The sequence below is a fragment of the Caretta caretta genome, chromosome 4 (genome assembly GCF_965140235.1).
Source record: "Caretta caretta isolate rCarCar2 chromosome 4, rCarCar1.hap1, whole genome shotgun sequence".
NCBI classification, from domain to species: domain Eukaryota; kingdom Metazoa; phylum Chordata; order Testudines; family Cheloniidae; genus Caretta; species Caretta caretta.
This window is the reverse complement of record NC_134209.1, coordinates 132,533,361-132,552,990: the sequence shown is the minus strand read 5'-3', so window position 1 is coordinate 132,552,990 and position 19,630 is coordinate 132,533,361. Positions and strand designations below refer to the sequence as shown.

General features: G+C 42.4%; 1 protein-coding gene across 1 annotated transcript; it reads right to left on the bottom strand.

Moving 5' to 3' along the window:
* Positions 1–1,675: 1,675 nt before the first annotated feature.
* Positions 1,676–18,939, bottom strand: LRPAP1 (LDL receptor related protein associated protein 1). The gene is made up of 8 exons (XM_048849019.2): positions 18,689–18,939; positions 11,035–11,179; positions 10,645–10,769; positions 9,172–9,292; positions 7,974–8,132; positions 6,707–6,789; positions 3,637–3,813; positions 1,676–2,460 (listed from the first exon to the last, which is right to left on the bottom strand). The coding sequence occupies exons 1-8, from the start codon at positions 18,866–18,868 to the stop codon at positions 2,395–2,397; spliced, it is 1,056 nt and encodes a 351-aa protein (XP_048704976.1). The 5' UTR covers positions 18,869–18,939; the 3' UTR covers positions 1,676–2,394.
* Positions 18,940–19,630: the final 691 nt, after the last annotated feature.

Genomic DNA, 19,630 nt, shown 5'->3' with positions numbered 1-19,630 from the left:
TTACCAGTTACTCCACCAACGGAATAAGAAAGGCCAAAGGTGATAGTATATAGTGTTTCAGTTGTGTATTGTAATGGCTTGTATTTCTAAATTGCATTCTCACTGCACAATCACATATGCTATTATGGTGATGCAGCCACCTCTGGGATCGCAATTGATTGCCATTTACAAGATCATCTCCCTTTCTGACCAACAGAGCTTGATCATGTGTGTTAGCTCTGGCTGACCTGATTCCCCACCCCCGCAAACTGCTACAGAGGGAATGTTTTTTTAAAAAACTGATCCTTAAGAGTCATCATTTCTAAAATGTGTCTCATAAGGCCTGGTGTATGTTACATACCGTCATCAGATTCTAGTTTGCCACATACAATTACTAGCAGGCTTTTGCCTGCTGTACATAAAATGTTTTCTGGGAAAGTGCTGCCCTGAACCACTATCTAAGATGCCATGCCTATTTGCTTATTTAAGATCCCAGCTTGCTCCTGCTGAAGCCCCTGGAAGTTTGGTCTTTGGCTTCAGTGGCAGTAGAATTGACCCTTTATAATGATTTAACTATGCTTCAACTAAATGTGTTGGTGAAATCCTGACTCCACTGGTCAATGGATTTAATCCATAATTTTGCAGGCTCTCATTTCATAAGACACCTTCATGGTTTAGTAGTATATGAACATTTACACCTAGGAGCACTGTCATGCTGACTTGAACTCCCATAGTCTGGTAAGACAAATGAAATAATTTCTCTTGGATGCAGACTTAAGCAGGGCCAACCAACATCTCTGTGACTTGCAGACTGGACTGGACTGGAATGCCCTTGAACCTGGAATTTGCTTCCCCTCTTTGTCTGCTGGATAGCGTGAAAGACCTATTTCTTTTCTCAGGCTTTTCCCTGTAGTAGTTTATGTTAGGTATTTGATGGGAGAGTCTGTGTTTATATTGGTCAATTGTATTTCTTTAGAATTTAGGATATTTTTTTGGTCTCACTTCTACTATGTTAAAAGAACACTAAGGTTGCAAAGTCAAATACGCAAAATGCTAAAATTGAGGATGCCCACGCACTTTAATTCAGCCCCCTTGTGCATATGCATTATCAGATGCTGTTCCTTCCACTGGACCCCTGACTTGTTCAGTGCACAGGGATAGATGGTGCTTACCTACCAAATAATTCTTTTTGTTCTCATCATTCAATGTGTGTCCCTATTGTTTACTTTCGGCACATAATTCAAACAAAAATCCCTGATCCGAAGCATGTAAGTGCTAGAGCTTCTCAGCAAAATGGCTGTACAAACTTATTAGCAGCCATATTTTCCTTTGCCCTTGTTCTAGGAACAGTTTTAGCTGAAACATAAAAAAATCTGAAGCAGAGGCAGACACCCTGAATGGAAAATTTAAACCCAAATGGTTGAAGTTTGGTAAAGTTATAAAAATGGAAAACAGGGTCTTATACTGGAATGTCAGGGGTAACCTTAACTCTAGGCATCACTTATAATATCCAGTAAGTGACTTTGGTATAGAGCACCTTCCAAACATTCAAAATACAAAACAAACACATTCTTCTGCTGCAAAAAATAACCACTGCCACAAGGATTATGATGTGCATGCTCAAAATGAATTCCAGCATGTAGCAAAAGTGCTGGAATTACCTTTAGCCAAAGGAGAGAGGAAAAAAACAATTCACTGATGTCTCATTTTGTTTTTAATGATGTAAGTGTCACAAAAACTCTCTGAACAAATGTGAAAAACAGTTATACAAATCCAGGAGCTTCTGAAATATTCATTAATCTATTACTATCTGGGAAGAATTGGCCCCAACCCTTCTTACTCATCCACTATAAGATTATCTGCAGTAAAGATCTGATTCAATGTCTACTGAATTCAGTGAAAGTCTTTCAGTTTACTTCAATGGGCACTAGATTAGGCTGTACATTTAGATTATTCTAACTTTCTATTAAGCCTTTGCAACATCATTGCCTTAAAACACGTACTTTGGGTTAGATCGGTCAGTAGTCCCACTGATTTCAATTTTGGTTTAATTGATCAGGATGGATTTATTGGTAAGAAAATGTAGTTTCCCGAATAGTAAAAACAGCAGAGCTCTCAAATATAGTACCTACTGTATTTTTGGAATGATTATTTGAAAGGCTGATGTGATGCAGATACAACGTTTAAATGGTAAAAGATGTGCAAATTAAATGTATATTTATAAGTGATTCATTTAATTTGACTATCACAGTATCAGTTCAGTGACTAAAATGTAAAAGGACTGAAAATATATTCCTTACAAAGGATAATCATGTTGGGTGCTGAATATTTAATTATCTGCTTCTCTAGGTATTTGATAAGTCCCAGGAAAAGTGATCTATTGGGTATATTGATCTCACAACATGGAAAATACATTCAGAGTTCGTTGTGTTGAAGACCTCTTGAGATTCTACTGGATAAGTCTTGTAGATGCTTCTTTACCTAAAAGAGCAAAAACATATTCACAAAGTGATCAGGAAATCTGCTACATATTGACATTTTACCATTGGTATATACGGCACTTGACAGACCCGCAGAAGGACAAGGTCATTCCCTGATGACTGACAATTACAATTGAATGAGACTATTCCCGAAAGCCAAACCTATTACCCAATCATAGAAATTGTGAACTTTTTCGATATTTAGAATCAGGATTTCCTGATATGACAAGAAGGATGGTGTTGTGGCATTGGACTGGGACTCAGGCTTCCATGCCCAGCTCTCCTACAGGCTTCTTGTGTATAACCCTGGACAAAGTTGCCTCAGTTAAAATGGGGACAATATTAATTTCCTCGTCACCTTTTGTTTTGTCTACTCAGATTGTAAATTCTGCAGGACTGAGACTGTCCCTTACTATGTGTTTGAACAATGCCCAGCATGATGGTACCTCAATATCAAATGGGAACTGTCACAGGATGTACCTGCCTGTAGCACCCCCTTCTGGCCAAGTGTGGCACCATAAATGCTGCCTGCCTGGGTTTCCCCTAATGTCATCAATAAGTTCACTAAGACTACATAAGGAACAATTCCCATTCTGAGGGGTCTAGTTTATTAACCAAAGACCCAGTGAAAGTCTTCCCCCCAGCATCTTAGCTGGGAGTCAGAGTCAGTCTTACTTTATCCATTCCCTCCCAGCTCCAGCAGGATTCTCTTGGCTTGCATCCCCCTACCCTGGAGTCATGCCTATTACCATTAGCTGGGAAGAATCCTTCCCTGGAGCCAGAGTCCTGTAGAGATCTGTCAGCTGCAGCTCCTCTGGGGCAGCATATAGTCCCTTCCAGGCCTCTTGCTCCAGGCCTCTCCTGCAAGCTCCTCTTCCCAGGAGCTTCCTGTTTCTGGGAACCGCTCCACCTGAGCTAATTAGCTGCCAACCAGCCATCATGGGATTTCATTACTTCTACCTGGGCCTGAGTTGGCTCCTTCTCCTTTACAAGACCCTGTCTCAGGTGGGCTGATCCTCATGACAGGGCCTCAAATCACGATTGTAATGATGACTAATAATGGATAAGTCAATAGCATGGATCATAAGCACAGGAAAATCCAAATTCCCTCTAGCACAGAGTTAAACCTACACTGGGGGCATACAGAAACTTCACAACACATCGTATTTGTACAGACCTTGTATCCCAGTTCTTTAGTCTTTTCTTCTAGCATGATGTATTTCTCTTTGTTTCTGCTCAGATGATCTTTATCTCCCGTTCCCTCCACATGCTTCAGTTTCTGATGGGAAATCTCTAGCTGTTTCTGGTAATGCTGATGTTTTTCAATTTTTGCTTCAAAGTGTTTCAGCTCCTCCTAGAACAATTAATACACATTTCAGGGCTAAATGTGGTCTTCTTTCCGAGGTTTCCTCCCTCTCTTTCCCTGCCGCACATTCATAATGCTATTTTAATGAGCGTCACACACTGAAAGCCCTTACAGATCTCTGCTTCTTAAGAACGCTGGGGTAATGGAGCATCATAACCATCCAGAAATTCAGCTCTGGAGGAAAGCATCCAAACATCAATCTATTGCACAGGCTTCCAAGAGGCCATTACTGTCTGAGAGGCGCAATGATACGATGGTGACAAGCACCATAGAAAAGCCTATACGTTTCTACAATGCGTGTTTTGCGGACACAATTCTTGCAGAGGTCACTTTTCAATATCAGGCCCTTAATGCTCAGAGTTAGCTCTCTTCTGATTGGCAGCCCAGCCATCCCCCGATTTGCTTTATTGTTTTACCACAAGCTGTGATGTGCCTGGAATAGAACAGAGTGAGAACCTCTTTGTCTACTGCTGAAAGGGGCCAGGCTGACGCCTCGGGAGGCGGTGGAATCTCCTTCCTTAGATATCTTTACGGTCAGGCTTGACAAAGCCCTGGCTGGGATGATTTAGTTGGGGATGGGTCCTGCTCTGAGCAGGGGGTTGGACTAGAGGACCTCCTGAGGTCCCTTCCAACCCTGATAGTCTATGATTCTACGGCATCAGTGACATCTCAGATTTATCCACAGAGAAGATCTCCTGTATACTGTGGCAGAGGCAGCAAAAACGCAAGCTTCCCTAAACACCCAGTTAGGCTCTTGCTGGACCACGGTTTGAGAGTAACTTTAGTCTCCATGTACTTTCGGGGCTTGCCCTCATGATCAGCAATGCCAACTGTTGTGCCAATCATGGTGATGGTTCCCTCTGCGATGTAACACCTGCGCACGAAGAACCAGACTGAAATCCACCACATTTATTTCACGCAGGCCACGTAGGGTATGTCTACACTGCAGCTAGGAGCGAGCCTCCCAGTCTGGCTAGACAGACCTGTGTTAGCAGGCTAAAAATAACTGTGTGGATGTTGACAGGTTTCAGAGTAGCAGCCGTGTTAGTCTGTATTCGTCTGTGTGGATGTTGCGGCATCAGCGGAAGCCCAGGCTAGCCACTCAAGCTGGAACCAACCTTACCCCCAAGTGCGGTGGCAAGCCCAAGCCTCGGCTACTGCTGCAACGTTCACGCTGCTATTTTTAGCATGCTGGTGAGAGCCCCGCTAACACAAGTCTGTCTACCAGGGCTGTGAGGCTTGCTCCCAGCTGTACTGTAGACATACCCTTGAACAGTGTTTGGCACTAGTTTGACTTGCGTCTCGCTTGGCAGAGTTTTCACTCTGATCTGGTGGGAAAAAACAAAACAAAACTTTGCCATTTTAATGGGTCTTCTCCAGCTTTAGAAGCAGAGGTCTCGCTTTCCTCTCAACAGTTCGACTGCAGAGGGAAATGATTATAACATTCTACTCTGTTTTACACACTACGTGCCACACTGTATTTTAGCACTGGGTTTGCCTGCAGTTGCTAATCTGTTCAAGCTATTTTCCTCGGATGATGTGCCAACGCAGCACCTTTCCTTATAAAACCTAGCATGGTTTGCTCTACAGGAGATCAGCAAAAATAACAAACATGAAGGCCTGACCTTAGCGTTAGCGTTTGAGTACTCAAACAAGAATTTCAGCAAATTTCCACCTTTAACTCTCTTCTTCCCACATTATAAGTCAGCGAAGTGCACCCTGTAATCCTTACCTTCCTCTTTCTGCGACGATACTCCAGCAGGTGCTGTACTGCTGACAGCAGCAGATCTCAGCACTGGTGCATGGCATTTCCCTAAAGGAAGATTTCTGCCCAAACATTCAGTCTATTTCTAAACGGTTTCATATTCTTATTTTAGATCCTATTTGTGGAAAAAGGGACAGATGCCATGGGCCTGATCTACCTCTCCCATTGTTGTGTACGCCTGATCCACAGCTCACGGAGGTCAGTGTAATTAAAACATGTTCAACTGAGTGTGGAAATCAGACTCCATGTTTCTAAGGAAGAATGGTCTTGTGGGCTGGACACTGACTCTGGAGATCTGGATTCAATTACAGGCTCTGCCAGATTTTGCACATGACCGTAGGCAGGTAGTTTAATCTCTCTGTGCCTCACTTACTCATCTGTAAAGGGGGCACAGTAATACTTTCCAGGGGAGTTATGATGGGGACCTTATAAATACACAGATAAAAATTCACAAGCAGACTTAGAGGGCACAGTTCTCCCAGCCACGAATGCAAGATATTGCTGTCCCCAAGCAGTCAGGGAAACAGGACAACCAGGCATAGTATAAACTAAATAGAGATATTTTTAATTTCATCATTAAAAAAGCTAAAAAAATGCAAGCACAACCACCACAGTAATTCATTTCTCAAAAAAGGCATTCATACTAAACAGGAGCACTGTGCCTCTCTGGGTTAGCTGTGCACTGCTCCTTCCCGTGAAATGACCAACGAGCAACCCTCCCACAACGGGAAAAATAACAACCTGGTGGGGAAGTTAGCTAGCTGGTGTTTCTTGGCTTTAGTTTCCATCCTTTCCATTATTTCTCAAAGCATTAATTACAATTGGGGATTAGAAGATGATGACTGGAGAGGTGATCTGTTTGCACAAAATAAAGGTCCAATCTTACCAACAGTTAGGTGCATGCGTAACTTTACTCCTGTGTAGTTCCACGACAGACCATGGAACTATTCACATAAGTAAAGTTACACATACGCTTTAGTGTTTGCAAGTTTGTCTCTTGATCATGGTGAGTGAAGAATAACAGAAGGGAAAAGGGTACATTACCATACCCTGAATGTAGTGCACACAGAGTTTCTTAATATTGAAGAGAACACCCTTATCTAAATTCTATCTTACCCGAAATGATTCGAGTTCTTTCTCAGTAAAGTTGGCTGATTTGGCCATGTCCCATAAGTCAATCACTCTGGGTTCTTCAAATTCTAAACCAACAGACACAAACATAATTATTTTAATCTTTAAGTTGTTAATATTTGATACCATGTTAACATGACTAACTAACAGCAACACCCACATGGCTTGACAAACGCGCACACACCAGTATTGCATTACTGAGCAGGTCAACCTAGATGGAGGCCAAATCCTAATATTTTACTTAGATTTTTAGTATGGTAGACATAGGACCTTTAAAAAACAAAACCAAAGCATTCATCCTATTCCCTGCATTTAACCCTCCATGGGGATCCAGAAATGGTGATGGTTTCCCCTAATGATGATTAGGATTTATTTTTTGTATTGTAATAACGCCTAGAGGGTACAATCAGAAGCAGTGCTCCATTGTGAAAAAAACTTCCTTCCCCGAAAGGGGATGTTCCGGGGCAGCAGCCACTGGGGCAGGTCTAGCAGCATGGCATCTATAGGAGCCATGCTGCAGAAAGGCTCTGAGTAGCCAAAAGGGAATGAATACGGTCTCTACAGAGTAGGCCCTGTGCCTCCATGGATCTCTGGGAAACATGCAGATTTGAAGAGAATCAAAGCCAAACCTCCAGGTCATTTTCAGGGACAATGGTAGACACAAGGAATGGAAGCAATCCTGTCCTATATGAAGAGCCTCTGTAGAACAGGGAGTTCTCAACCTTTTTCTTTCTGAGGCCCCCCCAACACGCTATAAAAACTCCATGGCTCACCTGTGCCCCAACAACTGTTTTTCTGCCTATAAAAGCCAGGGCCGGCGTTAGCGGGTAGCAAGCAGGGCAATTGCCTGGGGCCCCACGCCACAAGGGCCCCTGAGAAGCTAAGTTGCTCAGGCTTTAGCCCCGGGTGGCAGGTCTCAGGGCCCCAGGCTTCAGCCCCATACGGTGGGGCTTTGGCTTTCTGCCGTGGGCCCCTATTTCCTGCCCTATTTCTAACAGGGTGGACCCCCTGGAACCTGCTTGCACCCCAGGGGGCCCCAGACTGCTGGTTGAGAACCACTGCTGTAGACGACAAACAGGGCACTTGGTCTGTAAAATCAGCACTTAAACAGAGTAGGCTGGTGCGTCCCTTTAAACATCCCATGTCTGTTTGTCAGCACTTTGTACAAGGCTCATTTGGATTCTAACTGGTTATTTGCCTACTGACTTCTCATAAAACTGATTATAAATTAATGTAAAACAGTGAATCATACCACTGGCTGTGTCATATCCCTGGTGGCTGACTTTACGTAAACGATCAAACCCTTGATTGATGCTTCGCATTTTGTCTTTGAGTTCTGTGTGTTTGCCATGGAAGATTTCCTCTTTGAACTGGTCCTCTTCAGATGGGTTGATCATATTTTTGTGGATTTCTGTTATCAAAATACAAACATTAATTCATAATAGGCCAAATCCCGAGAGGACAGAAGTACTTGCAAATCCCACAAAGTTGAAAGGGAGCAGTCGGTGCTCAGATCTTATCAGCACTTGAGCCACTAGCAAATTAGCATCAATAGTACACTTTAATAACACTGATTTTTAAGAGTTTACTTCTCAATATACGTCCTTTGGACAGAAGTGGTGCAGAAATATTTTATCGTACATAATACATAAATCAGGTCAACAATTTCAATAAGAAGATCCAGAATTCTACTGCCCTATTTCCTGAAAAATCCCTACAGCAGCACGACAGCATTGCCCTAGAGAACAGGAATATGGGCAGAACATTTCTGTGTCTTTGCTAAAAAGGCTGCTGGAATGCCCCAGAGGGGCTGTCAGCAGCCAGGCATAAGTTAGAGCAGCCTCAGGTGGTGTCCTAACCTGGCCAGTGTGGTGTGCCAGGCAGCAAACTGACCTCTGGTAGTCTTAGCTGGAGGTAGCACAAGGTGGCATAAAGCCACCTTTGCTCCTGTCCTCTTGGGTCCAGCACAGACCTTAGCTGCGAAGAATCTGGCTCCTCATTGCTCTAGCCGTAACTCCATCCTTCCTCCTCAGCTAGAACCCAGAAACTGATTCCGCCCCGCCCGCCACCCCGCACATTGGGTGCCTCCACAGACCTATATTCCACTGGCTCAGGGCCCAAATGCTACAACTGGGGCTCAGCACTTGCTGATATTTTCTCGAAAGCCATAATGAGTTTATTTTGCTAAGCTGACAATCTCCTTGCTCGCTGAAACACATGCAAGCATTATAAAACAAAGAACAGCAATGGTTCCATTAGCTATAGAGACTCTTGGCAGAGGATACAGACTTGTGCCCTGCAAGTATCTCTGAATGGCAGCAACTGCAAAGCAATCCTAATATAAACCCAACAATCCGTCTTTAGGGTTTTAAAGATACTTTAAAACAACTGAGCGATTGGCAGAGAGAGGGCTGCACTGCACTGGAAACATCAGACGAACATTCAGACACCTTCTGTTCTGCTCACAGTCTCTAGCAGGATATTATATTCGTGAATCTTTTCTTTGTGATGCTTAAATTCCCGCCACAGTTTATCCAGCTCCTGATCAGAAAACTTCCCAGAGGTCTTGGCCTGAAAGAAATATGAATGAGATAGACGCTATAATCCTTTTTAATTTCACAGGCCAAGTGATGTTACATACACTCACTTGCCAAATAAAATTCCCTTCACATTTTTAAAAAAAAAATGGATTAGGTCCTTCGTTTTCTGTCTCAATGTGCTGGTATTAGGGCAGAACATAGACATGGGGTGAAATACTGGCCTCACTGAATTCAACGGGAGCTTTGCCGTTAACTTTAATGAGGCCAGGATCTCACCCTACCATAGACATGATGAAAATTGTTATTTATTATTATTTGAATTATTGTAGAGCCTAATATCCCTGTCACACACATTCCTTAGGAAGCAATCAGGTATCGATGTGAGAGACATGAACTGCATGGCTGAACGTATAGCGTTTGTTTCCACTAGAGATTTAGACTAACACATGAGAAAATCTATTCAAGAGCTCTCATTCTATTGGCAAGTAAATATCGTACTGTGTGTCATGTCCCTAGCTATTCGCAGTTAGAGAGGCACCCGATTTGCTTCCCTGGTAGAGGGATGGATGTTGCTCTATTTTTCTTCCCACAGGTTAAAAGTGAAGTCTTTTGATATTTGTACAGAGCCAGAGGCTCAAATTTTGTTTGGGGAATACTTCCAAGTTTTTTTTTTTTTTTTTACTATTTCTCAAAGAAGGGCACTGACAGGTTGAATTTGATTTTATTAAAAAAACATAACAAAACAAACTTCCTTTGCTGTTTTACTTACACCACTGTAGATTGATAAAGCAAAGAATTTTTTTAAAAAAAAATCTACTTTTTACTAATTATTTCCTTTTTGCAGGTTCTTCCAGTCTGTTATAACTACCCAAACTGGAGTAGTTCTTGTTTTCAGGCACCAGCATAAACTCTGGAAGGTTTCACTTGCAAACACTACAAGGTGGGATTTTCAAGTTAAAAAAAACCCTTAAAATTGTTTTTTGAAATAATTCTAGGAAATATTTCTAATTAAATTTAGCCATTTAAACAAAACAAAACCCAAGATACACAGCTGTATTCCTGAATGTTCATGCAGAGTGAAATCCTGGTCCCTGTAAAGTCATTAGCAAAACTCCCATTAACTTCACTGTGATCAAGATTTCACCCACATATAGAGGGTGTAAAAGGTACAATGGATCAGATCCTCTGAGAAGAGAAGTACCCTCAACGCCCAATGATTTTGATGGAAGGTGAGGGCACTCAACATATCATAGCACTTGGCCCAGTGTTTGGAAACAGCGTTCTAAAGCTTCTCAGTCCAAGGCAGGGGTTTCTAGAAAACTTAAATACACACTTGAATGAAGATTTTCTTCTTACACTGAAATACGCAGAAATTAAACACACCTTGCTCCATAATTTCTCCAGTCTTGGATCATCTAGCACATCACTTTCTGTGCCATCTTTGATGTAATTGGTATCTACTAATTGGGCATCTTTCTTTCCATTCATTCCATATTTAGTCATAATTACTGTAAGTGAAAAACAAGAAACATTAGAACCAATAGAACATTAGAACCCTTTAACCCCCCCTGGAACCGCTTTCCTGAGAGTCTGCGGAATCCATGCCCACTCAGTGAGGTATTCTATCTTCCTCTATTGGTAGCAGAGCCACATATAGAGGTGGATGAGCCAGCTCTAGCTTTGGCTTTCAGGCAGCAGGGGCTCATGCTTTAAGATCCAGACTTTAGGTAACTGCGTGACAATTCTGGCCTCTTCAGCGAAGTTATTCCTTACCATTTAAATTGCGTCTAAGTTTGGCTTCTTTTTCTCCATCTTCATCCAGCCCTTCAGCCTTCAGCTTTTTCCAGCTCAGCTCATCCTTTTCTTGTATTTTGAGGTCACTATGTAGCTCTGCCAGTTTTACAGCCGATAGATGAAGCTAATGAGAACACAGAAATGCTTTGGTTAGTTGCCTTGTAATCACATGCATGTGCATACACAGCTGCAAAGTTACCTCTGAAGCTAGACTGGCATAGAAAACAATATTTGATATTCCACTGAAATAGGACAGTGTCAGTCAGAGCACAGGGACCTCAGTGTGCTAGACACTGTACAAATAAACTCCTTGTATGATGTCCCCATTGGCCTTTAACATCTATATGCTAAAGCTTCCTCTGTTCCTCAGACCCCCAACCATTTCTGTAACAGCAGCACTGGCCACATGTGGGTAAAAAAAAGTATCTCCTGCTGGCATTAAGCTTTACATAAATTGGAATGAGAAATTAACTCTCTTCAGCTTTGGTTGGGGAGGGAAGGAAAGCAGGTGAACTTTTAATGGGACATCATAATACAGTAACTTCTTGCTTAACGTTGTAGTTATGTTCCTGAAAAAAGCAACTTTAAGCGAAACAATGTTGAGCGAGTCCAATTTCCCCATAAGAATGAATGTAAAGGGTGGGAGGGGGGGTTAGGTTCCAGGGAAATTTTTTTCACCAGACAAAAGACGATATTATATATAAGTTTAAGTTTTAAACAAATAATTTAATACTATACACAGCAATGATGATTGTGAAGCTTGGTTGAGGTGGTGGAGTCAGAGGGTGGGATATTTCCCAGGGAATACCTTACTGCTAAATGATGAACTAGCACTCAGCTGAGCCCTCAAGGGTTAACACATTGTTGTTAATGTAGCCTCACACTCTACAAGGCAGCACAAATGGAGGGAGAGAAGACAGCATGGCAGACAGAGACAGAGACACACACACCATGTATGAGAGAGAGAGAGAGAGAGAGATGTGCATTGCCCCTTTAAGTACATTGCCTTTTTAAGTATATCAGCAAGTTGAGACAGCAGCTGCTGCCAGCATGCTCCCTCTTTCCTGAGCCCTGTCGTGTTCCCCACTGCTCAACAGAGATGGGGTAAGCGGGGGGCAGGAGCAGGGGGGAGGGGGACACCATGACATTAACTCCTCTCTTCCCCCCTCAACCCAAACAGCAAGCAGGAGGCTCTCAGGAGCAGAGGCAGAGGACAGGAGCAGCACACGGCAGTGGGGAGAGGGACAGCTGAACTGCTGGCAATTGATAGCCTTCTGGGTGGCTGCCACACAGGGAGCTTAGGGGTGTGGGGAGCTGATATGGGGACTACCGATCTACCCTGGTTCCAAACCTCCACCAGCTAGCTGCGAAGGGCTGCTCTTTCTGCAAGCAGGGGACAAAGCAGGCAGCTGCCAAACAACGTTATAAGGGAGCACTGCACAATTTTAAATGAGCATGTTCTCTAATTGATCAGCAACATAACAATGAAACAACGTTAACCGGGATGACTTTAAGTGAGGAGTTACTGTTTTAAAAAAGTTACTGTATTACTTATCTGTTACTGATACTGCACATTATTAAAACAAAGATTTTGAAATATCTAATTTCATTTATTGTTCCTTTAATCTGCCCCCATTTCTTCATCTTGGACAATTAGTCAATTTCATTTTCTGGTTCTAATGCACTAAGAGATTTGTATAGTGATTGAGTTGCAAAATGTTCCAGGTAAATGTTTCTATCCCAACAAAATATGGTTAATATTCAACATAATAATTATGAGCAGCTATGGAAGTTCTCCTGGTACTGCATTAATAGAACATATAGATTTTTAAATCAGTAGGTCCAGATAACTCACATCCAAGAGTTTTAAAAGAGCTGGATGAAGAGCTCGCTGGACCATTCATGTTGATTTTCAGTAAGTCTTGGAGCTCCGGGGAAGTTCCAGAAGACTGGAAGAAAGCTAATGTTGTGCCAATATTTAAAAGGGTAAACGGGATGACCCAAGTAATTACAAGCCCGTAATCAATCCTGGGCAAGATAATGCAGTGGCTGATATAGGACTCGATTAATAAAGAATTAAAGGATGGTAATATAATTAATGTAAATCAACATGGTTTTGTGGAAAATAGATCCTGACGAACTAACCTGATATCTTCACTACGTTATTGAACATTTTTATCAGTGACCTGGAAGAAAACATAAAATAATCACTGATAAAGTTTTCAGATGACAAACATTGGGGGAGTGATAAATAAGTGATCTATTCTCCTCACTGATTCCAAGTGATCTGGATTACTTGGTACACTGGGCGCAAGCAAACAATGTGTGTTTTACTATGACTAAATGTAAATGTATACCTCTAGGAACAAAGAATGTAGGCCAAACTTTACAGGATAGGGAATTCTATCCTGGGAAGCAGTGATTCTGAAAAAGATTTGGGGATCATGGTAGATAATCAGCTGAACATGAGCTCCCTTTGTGACTCTGTGGCCAAAGAGCTAATGCAATCCTGGGATGTATAAACAGGGGAATCCTAAGTAGGAGGAGAGGGGTTATTTTACCTCTATATTTGGGACTGGTGCAAGTGCTACTGGACTACTGTGGCCCTCAATTCATGAAGGATGTTGCCCACAATTCAAGAAGGATGTTGATATATTGGAGAGGGTTCAGAGAAGAGCCAGAAGAATGATTAAAGGATTAGAAAACATGCCTTATAGTGACCGACTCAGAGAGCTCAATCTGCTTAGCTGAACAAAGAGAAGGTGAAGGGGTGACTTGATCACAGTCTATAAGTATTTAAATGAGTAACAAATATTTAATCATAGGCTCTTCAATCTAGTAGAGAACACTGTAACATGATCCAATGGCTAGAAGTTAAGAGTTAGACAAATTCAGTCTGGAAAAAAGTCATAAATTTTTAATGGTTAGAGAAATTAACCATTGGAATAATTTACCAAGAATTGTGGTGGATTCTCCATCAATGACAATTTTTAAATCAATATTGTATATTTTTATAAAAGATATGCTCTAGGAATTCTTTTGGGGAAGTTCTATGGTCTGTGCAGTGCAGGAGGTCAGAATAGATGATCAGAAAGGTCTTTTCTAGCCTTGGATCTCTGAAAGGATGAGATATCACGGCCATAACCATGAAGAAATTAAAAATGTAAGGCTTTTAGAGGATTAACTTGAAAATGTTGTTGTATATATTTAACCAAAAAAACAAAAACAACCCCACACCCAGGAATAGGAATAATTACTGATGTGCATTGTCACTGAATCCAGATTGCTATAATAGGAACCACAGCTTTTGAAATTCCAGATTTCTGTCACTTTAAATTGGAGTAATCAAACAATGCACTAGCATTAATGTTTGCATTTACTTAATAGTCCCGGGGGAGAGGTGCATTGTGCAAGAAGGGGATGTGGAAGATGAAGGGGAAGTGAGGTAAAAAAAAAAAACACTTTAGCAGCTTGGCTTTAGCGAGGTCCCATCTGAGTTTTCTACATCATTTTACCTCTGCTAATCTAGCACACCATCTTTTGGAAAGTTTGGTTCCACTTCTGAACTTGGAAGCTTGGACCCATCTGTCATAAAATAACTTACTGAGTGAAAGTTATTTGTTAACACAATCAGACTAATGGCTATATAATGGAAACAAATGAAAAATAGATGCACCAAATCTACACCCAGAAACTGGTTTGTTCCAGTTTCACAAGGTTTGTTCCACAGACAGTGAGAAACTATTTCAAAACATCAAGATATCAATCAGTGTGTTTTAGAAATATTCTCTAACTTCTCATTCATGAAACGAAACTTATATTTTTTAAGAACAAACAAGCAAATGGCACTTGTAAGACCCAGAAATTCACTTTGGAGTAAACAGGTTATCTAAGGGTAACTTCAAAGAGGCAGCTCACAGCATTTAGAACTGTTCTGAATTGTCTATTTTAATATGCCATTAAGTCTGTCTCCAACACAGCAAAGCACATTTTTCAATTTAAGCATGAATTGCCCTTTTGAATTCAATGGCACACAAGGACTACTAACTTGCTTAAAGTTAAATGTGCGTAAGCGCTTTGCTGAATCAGGACCTTAGTTTACTCTAAAACCTAGAGTAGTTAGAAAAACAGTTAAGCCTTAAGGTCTCGATCCTGCAAGATACTGAGCTCTCTGGCCCCGATCCCAGAGTTAAGAGCATGAGTCGTCCTATTGACTTCTATGCCATTCACTTCAATAGGACTATTCACAGGCTTAAATTCAGCAGGGTTTTTATGTGTGTGTCCTGTCCCTGTTCAGCAAAGCATTTAAGCACATGCAGCCAGTGAGAATTTTTTGAAGAGGAAGGCACATCACAGCCTAGGTACTTTGCTGGTCTGGGGCCACATTGCTTAGCAGCTCGCTCAATTAGGCCTGAACCTTAACAGCTCAGTCATGACTACAGTCTCATACACAGGCTTCTCGACAGCTTCTATACTATTGGCTGTAAAAGTAAAGTGGGTACTGAGTTCCCCCACACTCCGCTAATATTTAACCTTACACTGGTGTTGGTTAATTTTTCTTTCATGCAGAACTAACAGAACACAGATCTACACTAGAAATAATTCACACGGCAAACTGATTTAATTCTCAAGGATTCTCAAAATTGTTGCAATAAAACCTTTAAACATATACCTTGTCATTAGGCACACATTTTCTAGTTAATAAAGGATTGACTGCCTTGTTCACAGTTAGACGCCTGATTTATCGCCACTACATATGGCACATGGCTGGTAAACAAGTTACAAACTTTAAGCTTAAGGAGAGACAAAACTGGAATTTGCAAATGAAGAAGTTTCATAGAAATCGGATATTATTTCAAACACTGAATTTTTCCTGCAAACTTTTTTTTTTAATTGCTTTCTTTTTAAGTTTTTTTTTTTAATGGAAACTTTACATACAATATTTAAACCTGTTTTTTCCTGCAAACAACAAGCAAACATGTTTGTGGTGTCCATTTTTCATGTCTTGTATTGGTGCTGAGTAATTTTTGATTATTATCTTAGTCACAACAGTGGGTTTTTTCCAAAATTGTAATGTTCTGTTTCTGAAATTTTCCCATTTCAAGATAGAAATCGAATTTAGAACATAATTTAATGGGAAATTCAGAAAATGATACCTGGACCATTAAAAAACATAAGAGGAGGGTAAAGCCTTTCAAATTTGCCAAAACTTCTGTAGAATTCTTTTGCCTGGTCTGTTCTTATATCACAGTGATGGATGAAGTGCAAGAACCTATTAAATGCTGGATACTGAAAAGAGAGCAGATAAAACTAGTACTCAAAGCACTGCTTCTATTTGAAGTTAATCTCACACAGGCCCAAGGATGTTATCACCTAAAACATTGCAAGGGGGTAAGGTGCACATATGTGGAACCTGACTGACTGACTGTAACGCCAGCAAATGGTACCAAGAGTTGAGTGTAGCTAGCAATGAAAGTTGATCAGAAGAGGTTTATAATTAAGCTGTCAAGTCCCAAATTATTTGCTCCTTTCTAATGTTTAATATTGTTAATTGACAACATTGGGAACCATCATCAGAGAATCTGTGAAACATTACAATGTCATATCAAAGATTACTAGGTTCAATTGTAATCATTACCCACAGCAGCAAAAGCAAGGTGGTTCTGATTAAAGAATGGAACTCAATGGACTTCACAACACAATATCATGCTAGACTTTGGAACCTATTGTTTCTTAGGATTTAAAGCTCATGATGGGACCATTCAATAGCGGATGATATTAGACCTATTTGAGCTGCAAAAACAAAAGCACAAAGGGTTCTTTAAGAACTAACTACAGTCAATGGAAAATTTGTCATTAACTTCAATGGGTGTAGAACAGGGGTGGGCAATTATTTTTGCAGGGGGGCCACTTCACGAATTTTGGTAAGTCATCACGGGCCACACATTTCTACTATATTAATGGAGGGGTGTGGGGTCTGGGAGGGAATTTGTTGCAGGAGGGGGCTTCGGGCTGGGACAAGGGTGCAGAGGGGGTGCGAGGTGCAGGCTCTGGCCAGGAAGTGCTTACCACAGGTGGCTCCTGGCCAGCGGCGCAGCCAGGCTCAGGCAGTGTACTGCCTACCCCTGCAAGCACTGCCCCCACAGCTTCCATTGGCCAGTTTCTGGCCAATGGGAGCTGTGAGGACAGTGTTGGAGGCGGGGGCAGTGCATAGGGGCGTACAGAGACGTACCAGCAGCAGCCAGCCACTTCCGGGAGCAGCGTGGGGCCACGACAGGCAGGCAGCCTGCCTAAGCGCCCCACTGCGCCTCTGCACTTTTAGTGGCCCGGACTCAAGAGATCGCAAGGGGACAGAGGAGACCGGACAGAAATGTTAGTCATGGCAGGCCAGACAGAAATGTTAACTGGGCCGAATCCAGCCTGCGGGATGTATTTTGCCTATCTCTGGTGTAAAATCAGGCCCTGGATAAAGGGAGCCCTTGCATTGAGATCCCTCTGATAAGTATTACAGGTTAAGTGTGTATAAATTCTAGGGATAACTGGGATTAGCCATAGACAGAGAGATCAACCTTATTTCTGGAAAATTGGGAGGAACTGGTCACCACTGAATAATTCAGCACTACTCAGCTGAATGACAACACATGGCTGTGTGATGCAGAACTGAATTGCAACACCCACCCCGATGCAAAATCACAGAGCTCTTTATTTTCAGCTACTTCTAATAAATGGTCAGAAAGGCCATGGTCACCAAAGCTCACAATGTAGAGCTCAATGTAGGAAGAAGGCTCACACAAACCTTTCACAGGAAACCCAGGAGTGAAGTTTTTGCTCTGAATTGAGGAAGGTGTAGGGCCAGTGTAGGAAGGGGTCACAGACCAGGCAATCAGTCAGTCACACTTGGGCTGGGTCGCTGAGGTGCGCTTTAAGCACTGTTGCACCAAAGCTCCTGCTCCCAGATCATAAAAGACCTCGACTTTTTTTCAGATGATGTTACACACTGGATGGGGTTGCTTCTTAGTGAAAGCACCTGTGGGCATTGCCAGATCTCTCCTACAAACACAGTTACACAGAATCTCCTGCTGAGGCTGGTGTGTCCCAGATGAAAATTGTACACAGCTCTGACATAATAAATGAAAGTTCCCAAGGGAGGTTGGGGTGCACAGGGAGACAGCTTGGTCCTTTATCCGGTACCCAATAGCCCACATCACATATTAAGTCAACATCAGGTGCAGTTTGCCCCACATTTCAGCAATCCCAGAGAAAGACTCAGAAGCAGTCGTACTTGTTCAGACCACCACCAAATATACTGAGGGCCACCATACCTTACAGTTAACCTTTCTCCGGCATTTGGGCCAATATTTTTAAAGCTAGGCGCCTAAAGGTAGGGCCCACAATCCATATTTAGGCATCTAAATCCTCCGATTGGCAGAAGTGCACCCGCAAATCCCCCTCAATGGGAGCTGCCGCGGTTCAGCCCCTCTAGGAAGCTGAACAAAAGTGGCCTGATCTTCAAAGACGGCTGCAGCGGCCCAGCTTCAGACAGGGGGCTTTGAAATAGCTGCTCTCTGCTGCCAGGCACAGGCAGCCTGACCCCTCCACGATGCAGCTGCAAGGAAGCGAATTAGCGACTCACCCGCTGCGCTTTCTCCCAAATCTGGTTCAGCTTCACAACCCTGAACTCCCCGGCCTCCTGGCGCTTCGGGCTGCCGGCTGTAGCAGCCTCATTCGCCTCCCTGGTGTATTTACCCCCTTGCCCCAAGACAACCAGCAGCAGAGAGGCGCTCAGAGCCAGCAGCTCCCAAACGGCAGACATCGTCCCCCCACGCCTCCTCTTGCTGCGGCAGAGAGTCACCCAAGCAAGCAGCCGGCCTGGAGAAGAGGAAAACTACAACCCCCACGATGCAGTGCTCCAAAATGCACCGTGGTCATTGTAGTTCCCCGTGTTGACAAGTGATCCATCCCCAGGGAATCCTTACAAACCCGCACTACAAGACCCAGAATGCGTTACACACGGGAACCCCACGGGGGCTGATGGGAGGCTTAAAGAAACCTAAATGGCCCATCTTTGATGATCCCCACAAAAGGTTTTTGTTCGCTTGTTTGTTTTTGTTTGTTCCGTCTCCTCCTGGTAACAGCTGATCACTGATAACTGATCACTCTCCTTATAGTGTGTATGGTAACACCCATTGTTTCATGTTCTCTATGTATATAAATCTCCCCACTGTATTTTCCACTGAATGCATCCGATGAAAGCTTATGCTCTAATAAATTTGTTAGTCTCTAAGGTGCGACAAGTACTCCTTTTCTTTTTATTAAGGCCCTAATTATTCAACCAGCGCTCTTGTGAGTGAGCTGACAATGCAGCTTTCTGCAGGCACAGCATTCATTGTGCAATGATGTTTGCTATTTCAGTATCAGTCAGCCGCTTAAATATAGAACATACAGACAAAAAAAAAAAAGTTTTTGTTTTTCACTTTTGAGCAAATTTTGTAGGGAGAGCCTGAATCATAGCAGGAAAATGCAGGCTGCAGTTACCCTACTGAGAGCACCTTTTTAGGTATCTAAGTAATCAGCT